This window comes from Lipotes vexillifer, unplaced genomic scaffold (assembly GCF_000442215.2).
Source record: "Lipotes vexillifer unplaced genomic scaffold, Lipotes_vexillifer_v1.1 scaffold439, whole genome shotgun sequence".
Lineage (NCBI taxonomy): Eukaryota > Metazoa > Chordata > Mammalia > Artiodactyla > Lipotidae > Lipotes > Lipotes vexillifer.
This window is the reverse complement of record NW_006798732.1, coordinates 1387191-1395006: the sequence shown is the minus strand read 5'-3', so window position 1 is coordinate 1395006 and position 7816 is coordinate 1387191. Positions and strand designations below refer to the sequence as shown.

Below are 7816 nucleotides of genomic sequence, written 5' to 3'. Positions count from 1 at the left end.
TTATCCACATTCAAAACATCACGTTTTAAATGTTTGAAGCATAGCATGTACAGTACAAAATGTTTCCATAGGAACATAACAGAACCCATCTCTAGTGGCCTGCTTGTCAGATGGCTCCTAATTAATAAGTTAGCCATTTTTAAGAAAATAGTTCAGCTTATTGCTACAATATTTTCATTTATATTGGAATTTACTGACAAAGACTCAAAGAGTTATCATAGAATACACACTAATATACACCAAACTACTCTGAGTTAAATGAACTTCCCATACTTAAATTAGAACCGAGAATAGTAACTTTAGGCTAATATATTATCCTTGTGATTGGTATTTTTAAAATTTTGAGCAAAGTGCACAGTGAATGGAATCAGTCACTGGAAATGATCCTTCTGTGAACTCTCAGCTTCCTTTGAGTCAGACGTACCACCTGAGAAATGAGAACCTTCCAGCCTGATGGGGCCCCGGGCAGCTTCACAGATCAACACACAGGAGCCACGTGGAGTCACGTTCATGAGTCGTGGGAGCCCAGCCGATAAACGCACAATTCACTTGGCAGAGCCCCTGTGCGGGGTCAGCAGAACCAGCTTCCCAGAGACCAGTAAATGCTGAGTCCTGATTGAGGGCAAACGCCGGCATCCATCAGCCGTATTCTAGTGTTGGTGGACCCCGGACAAGGTTGAAATAGCCAGCCAGGGCCCCAAGGTCTATGTAGAGAGAACGCTGTCTCTTCAGCATCTCTGATTCCTCAGTGCTCCCTGTGCATGAAGAATCTGAAAAGGGAAACATTGAAAAAATAAAATAAATGACCAGGGGAATGTTCAATGATAAATGCCTGGTTCTTCGGCAAAAAACAAAAACAACAACAAACTGTGGGCCTAATGGAACAGCATTCCAACTCTGGTTTTATTAAGGAGCCATAGAGTTGAACACTATTGGCTAGTTTGTGTGATACGACACAGACAAAAGAATTCAAAAAAGAGTCAACGACCACAAGAAATCAGCTAGAAATCCTGGCCCATCTTCCAACATCCCAGATGATTCTTTTTAAATGCAGAAAAGTCAGACAAGAAGCCGAGAAATGCAAACAAGGGTTCCAGGCTTGACATCTGGGTTTGGACCCAAATAGATTCAGAATGTCACAGATTTTCATAAGAAAAATGGAAACCCCTCTCTGTGCATATTCAATGCTCCTGGAACGCGTATTGTCTTTCCTAAATGGGAAAGCTTCACAGCTGGCGGAGAGATTTTGAGCAGAGGAAGCAGAAGTGCAAGTTGCCTTCAGACTCAATATTTTATCAACACCGTGATGTTTCCAAACAAGGGCTGGCGTGGTTTTACCATAATTGCATTAAAAAGAACCCGGCTCTTGGCTAACAGCAAACCCGTCATGCTTGATCTGGTTTTAAAAGCAAATGCTATTCTCTGCTGCAAAAAAGCAAAGGCAGAGCAATTCTCAAAGACTGCATTATCTCCATTTGCCTGGAAACCAGTTAGACTTTGCTGATAAATTAGCCAATTTTTTTTTTTTTTTAATTGTGATTGTTTTCCTTTTGGCCGTGTCCCGCGACAGGTGATATCTTAGTTCCCTGACCAGGGATAGAACCCGTGCCCCCTGCAGTGGAAGCACAGAGTCTTAACCACTGGACCACCAGGGAATTCCCAGCCAATTTTTTTTTTTTTTTTTGGATATGCTTGTGCTAACATTCTTGCTGAAATTTCTCCAACAACTTATGGCATGCAGGAAGTCACTTCAATTTTTTAAAATTTTATTGAAGTCTAGTTGATTGACAATGGTGTGTTCATTTCTGCTGTACAGCAAAGTGACTCAGTTATACCCATAGATATTCTTTTTCATATTCTTTTCCATGATGGTTTATCACAGGATATTGACTATAGTTCCCTGTGCTCTGCAGTAGGACCTTGCTGTTTATCCATCCTATAGATACCAGTTTGCACCTGCTAATTCAATTTTTTTTCCCCAAGTGCTTTCATGAGCTCTACTTATTAGAAGTTGGACAGAGAGAGAAAAAGAAGGGAAGCAAGGGCACTGCACACTGCAGGGTGTCCATACCGGCGATGTTCTCAGGAAGCTCCAACTCCTTGCGGCTCAGCAGCCGCTTCTGCTCAAAGAGGGCAGAGTCCAGGCTCTGACAGCGGGGCTGATCCTCCCTAGGGGGGTTCAGGGCATCATGTTTCAGCAGGTCTGCTGCCCTGGGCCGGTGATTGGGGTTCCTCTCCAGAGCGGCCTCAATCAGCTCTCTCATGCCAGGACTGCAGTCTTCAGCAATATCTTCCAAAGGAGGCGCTTGCTTGTGGATCTATGAACAAACCAGCTCTCTTAGCATCAGTGGTATGAAAATATACCCTCGACAGGACAAGTGCTTTAGTTACAAGACCTGGGCAGTCTTTTGTTTCGAAGCAAATACAGTTCACACCCTTCAGGAACATTTCCTAAGGAAACTGAGTGAAACCCATCTTTTGGTTGAATGCAGTCAAAGATACGTGCGAGGTTTGAATAAACAGCTTTCCAGCAGAGCAGTGGCCAAAGGTCCCTGTGCAGTAACGGGGAAGGGTCTACTACTCAACCTCTCCACGGTCAAAGGGGGCCTGCGTGTTTCACTACGTTCCAGGCTGCTGTGGGGATCTATAATCTAACATCTTATTTTGGAATGTGCTCAAAGAACACATACAGCTTCCCTGGCGCCATGATTTATGCTACTCTGATGCTCTTCAGTGGCATCTTGTATAACAGCATAGCTATAATTTCTGCTCATGCACATTGGGGTAGGTTCCCACTCAAACAGTGATGCCTTCTTTGCGGGAACGGGTCATCGCTCCACGTGGGAGGAACTTTCAGCTTCCCCGCATGGGTCATAGTTCACCATCATCCCACTCAGGTGTGTTATCCGAGAAAGAGCAGCTCTCCTGAGCAGGTGGGATGCCCCGCTGCCCCTGCTTACTATGTACAGGTAGGAGGGGTAGGCGGAGCGTGGGTAACGCTTCACCCAGGGCGGGGTGCCCGTCTGCATGTGGATGAGTGTGGCCCCCAGGCTGTAGATGTCTGCTTTGGTCGAATGGCCCCTGCACAGGATCACCTCCGGGCTCATGTAAATCTGAAAGAGAAGCAGGACAGGTCAGTCTGACTCCCCTCGCCTGTCTAGGTCCAGTTCAGGAGGCTTCACCGTATTCACCGCACACTTCATCCCCTCAGGAGGGCCTGGCATTGCTGTGTTCCCTTCAGTGAAGGAGAAGCACTGACCCTCGGGGACCCAGGCAGCCTTGGCCGAGGGGCCCCTGCAGCCTCAGAACACCTCTTCGCACAGACCGAACACAAGGCAGACCAGGCAGCAAAGGACCCGCAGCCGAGAACCCACCTGGGAGTCCCACTCATCCAAGTTCTGCAAAGCACAGATCAACGCTTCCTGTTTCTATTAAAACACCAATTCCTACGGGCTTCCCCGGTGGCGCAGCGGTTGAGAGTCCGCCTGCCGATGCGGGGGACGCGGGTTTGTGCCTCGGTCCGGGAGGATCCCACATGCCGCGGAGCGGCTGCGCCCGTGAGCCATGGCCGCTGGGCCTGCGCGTCCGGAGCCTGTGCTCCGCAACGGGCGAGGCCGCAGCAGCGAGAGGCCCGCGTACCGCAAAAAAAAAAAAAACAAAAACAAACCCAAAAAAACCACACCAATTCCTTTCATATTTAAATGACACTGAAATACATGTCCTCATTTCATGTTTGTCATTAAAATGCCAAACCACTAATTATCTGCAGTCATCAAAGGCAGCAGAAGTCTCCAGGGTATCAACACCGAATACGCAGAAGAGAAGAATTTAAAGTGTAAAATAGTGGGAAAGTGACCCTAATTGGTCAGTTCTATGACCCACTTCTTATTTCTACATATACCAGGGAGCCCAGTGACTAAATATCAAAGGCATATGCCATATTCACATTGCGTAAGTTCTGTCTGGTTTTATGAGCCGATGCTGGAAAAGGAGGGCTAGTTTTAGAAATAGTTTCTCTAAGAAGCGTTTGTTTCTAAACGTAAAAAAGACAAAAAGAGCAAACCCTGGGGACCTGTGTCTTTACGGCGGGTACCAGCATAGAGCAGTTACTACCCTCGTTGTCAATATTTAGGCTTAAGAAGTTTTGATGCTGCCTGTCATCTGAATATGGAAAAGCGGGTGAGTGTTCCCAGAATACATTTCAGAGTAAATAAATAAAGAACTGGCTTACAAAACCTGGGGAAATTGCCCAGTTTCCCCCTCCTAACTTGCCTCAAGTACTTGCTACAACACAATTCCGGGCTGGCTGGCTTTGGTTCCCTCGCTGATCCTCTCTCTCTCTGTCTCTGTCTCTCTCTCTCTCTCTCTGAAGGGCTTTCTTACCAAATAAAATCACAAGATTTAGCGCCATGCACAGTGGTCAGGACAGCTGCCAACAGCAGTGCCCACCCTACTCCACCCTTGCCTGCTCCCCTAAGCAAGGATTAGGCAAAGCGTTACTGCGGGCATCACCAAGGACAGCGATGTGCTCAGGGCCCTGGAGGGACTGTGCGATGGCACATCGGGGGCGGCAGCATCCCACCCACAAGGAGGCCTGGCTGCGGCCCCTCGGGCAGTTCCCCATCACCCCGCAGAGGCCCACAGCTCACACTTCTTGGTCCTCAAGCCACCAGAGCAGCAGGGCGTGAGGGTCAAGGGCACTTCCTTTCAGGGCTGGCTCTGTGGGGCTTGTGCGCCCGAGGGTGTGGGCACCGGAGCAAAGGAGCCTAGAGATCAGGGGTCAAGGCCTTCACCTCTGATAACATTTATTACAATGGGAAAGAGACTCTGTGTGTGTGTGTGTGTGTGTGTGTGTGTGTGTGTGTGTGTCCGGGCACGTGAGGATGACGAGTGACCTTACATAAGAACTTTACAAAAGGAAGCATGCAATCAAAGGAATTCTAATTAGCTATTCACATTGATTTTTCCTTCCTTCTCTGTAGCAGGGAATTCAAAAACAATAGCTTAAAGATAGGACAGATGAACCCTGTAATTGTATTAATAATACATGGTTATAAGATCATGTCCCGAATTTGAAGGAGCTCTGCTGGGGGGTTCAGAAATCATCTGCAGCAAAGTGATCAAGTTCTAATGGGAAGCGAATCTGCACGGTTGACCTTGACTAATTATACCTTCTTGCTCTTTAAGGATGAGGAGTCATAACAAGGTTGCCGAGAGCTTTCCTTCCCAATTCATCACGCTCACCATCACACTCACCGTCACTCTCACCGTCACACTCACCGTCACACCCACCGTCACATGCACCGTCACTCTCACCATCACTCACCATCACAATCACCGTCATTCTCACCATCACACTCACCGTCTCACCGTCACTCTCACTGTCACACTCACCATCACACTCAACATTGTTCTCACCATCGCACTCACACCATCACACTCACCATCACACTCACCATTGCTCTCACTATCGCACTGACCATCGCTCTCACCATCACACTCACGATCGCACTCACCATCGCTCTCACCAATGCACGCACCATCGCACTCACCATCGCACTCACCATCACACCATCACACTTACCATCACACTCACCATCACTCTCACCATCACACTCACCATCACACTCACCATCACACTTAACATCACACCGTCACACTCACCGTCACACTCACCATCACACCATCACTCTCACCATCACACTCACCATCGCACTCACCATCGCACTCACCATCACATTCACCATCACTCTCACCATCACACTCACCATCACACTTCGATCGTGAGTGCCATACAGAGGGTAAACAAACACGAGTTATCAGAATAGTTTATAACTAGGAACACCAAGGCCAGTTTATCCCGTCATGGAAAGCAATTTACATTTGGTGAAAATACCTCAATCCAAATACTATCCAGGAACAGAAGCTGTGCTCCTATCTCATACCCGAGCACACACTCTGTTTCTGCTAGAAAATCCCAGAAAGGAGATGTCTTTCTCCGGCTATTGCAAAATGTTCAATTTGATCACCCTGCCGGGAAGAGAAAGGTATTTTCCATCTTTAATACCATAAATAGCTTGTTTCTCAAACGGCTCCAGGAAAAAGGGTAGAGTGTCACATATCTGAATGTCTGACGACTGCCAAAACATGCAGAAGTATTTTCCGAAAAAAACACGTCATAAGTGTTGTCTTATTAGATTTTGTGCTTTGGGAAAGTTTTCCTAAGATCTGGTGATTAAAACATCCTTTAAAAAAATAATAAATAAATAATGTTTTCTTCTGAACATTATTCTGCTTGAAGACAACTCTCTAGAATCCTCTCCCAAGTATTTTCCTGAATAAGTTCAGTAGTAACAGCAAAAACAAAGATCTTTCCTGCTGCCCGGGGGGAGTCTTTGCTTTCAGAGAGTTAAGAAAAGCCTTACAGAATCTTGGTTTGAAAGGCAGACAATTTTTTTTAGCACTGCAATGAGTTCAGTGCAATACACTTAGTAGCTAAACTAAAGGTTGTCGTCTGATTAACACCAGGACTGACCTGATAATCTTGGGGCAAATGTCCAGGCAACTGCCCCCTCTCCATTTCCTGAGGGCACTTTCAACAGCTAGAAGGGTATGGGGCTGGGAGGCTCTGACAGTTCACCCTCTGATAGTTTATCATCTCACAGTCATGGAGATGGGTCAGGAAGGCAGCTTCTGCACCCATGTACCTTCCCAGATGCATCCAACCCCATAGCCATCATAACCAACCGTGAACTAAACGTTAATAATTCAGGTAAATTTAAAACGGGTCCTCCCTCCAGAGTAGACTCCTTATTGGCTTTGCCCTGTGCTCCATCCCTGGCACCTACAGCAGTCTTCACACAGCAGGTGCCGGATAGACACTCACTACACAGGTCAACTGCTCAGTCTAATAAGGTGAGCGCTAAATATATTATTTGACAGCCCCGGAACGCATTTCTCTGAATCCCATTTAGATTCAGAAAAGTTTTGTTTTTGTTGTTCTTGCTTCACAAATGAGTTAAATAGTATAGCAAGTTTATATCTTCAAATAAGATTCATTTGTGCTCCAGTAAATGAGAATTCTTTTAAGATTTCCAGGATTCAAGAGAGGCCTGAAATGCTGTCAGTTCTCAGTAAACGTTCTTAAGGACCATGACAATTATGGCTGTAACTGAACCAAAACAGTAATATTAGTTATGCTAAAACCACATATATTAGTTATATCAAAAAGTTACATAGCCGTTACACCTTAGACTTTAGACTCAGAAAGAACTAGATTTCGAGGCCCTGATCTATCAGTAGCTGAGTAACTTGGGGCACTTTATTTTAACCTCTTCAAGCTTATTTTCTTATTTTAAAATGGGAATAATAGAATTTGCCTATAATAATAGTATTGTGAGGATTAAACAATATAATTTATTTCAAGGGCTAAAGAGTATATGGCACAGAGTAAATGCTCATTAAACGTGGTCCAATGATAACAATGATTTAATGTAATGGTTTTCCTCCCCTTCTTTGTCCTTTCTGCAGTAATCCTAGCACATCTTATTTTTACTCTTAGTAAGATATTGCCCATTCTGGTGTGAACATAATTACCTCTGTTCCTCGCAGGTCCTTAGGAAAATAGATCTCTTCAGTCATTTGGACACTTAGACCAAAATCCACCAAAACAGCTTTTGTGGACATGAAAACAATGTTGCTAGCTATAAAGAGAGGAAATTTTTCAGTAAAAAAATTGTGTATCTATCCCTAAATAAAATGAAAACATTATTTAAAACAACGAGTTCCATATAAAGATAGATTGAAATGCTTTCCC

General features: G+C 45.3%; 1 protein-coding gene across 1 annotated transcript in view; it reads right to left on the bottom strand.

Annotated features, from left to right (window-relative positions):
- Nucleotides 1-467: 467 nt before the first annotated feature.
- The window catches only part of MAP3K8 (mitogen-activated protein kinase kinase kinase 8), a 21013-nt gene continuing 13664 nt past the window's right edge, over nucleotides 468-7816 (bottom strand). Inside the window, exons 4-7 of the mRNA XM_007470905.1 lie at nucleotides 7597-7703; nucleotides 2961-3113; nucleotides 2072-2318; nucleotides 468-770 (exon numbers count right to left, since the gene is read on the bottom strand). Of these exons, the coding sequence (XP_007470967.1) occupies nucleotides 640-770; nucleotides 2072-2318; nucleotides 2961-3113; nucleotides 7597-7703 (638 nt within the window). The 3' untranslated portion in view covers nucleotides 468-639. The remainder of the gene's footprint in view (nucleotides 771-2071; nucleotides 2319-2960; nucleotides 3114-7596; nucleotides 7704-7816) is intronic.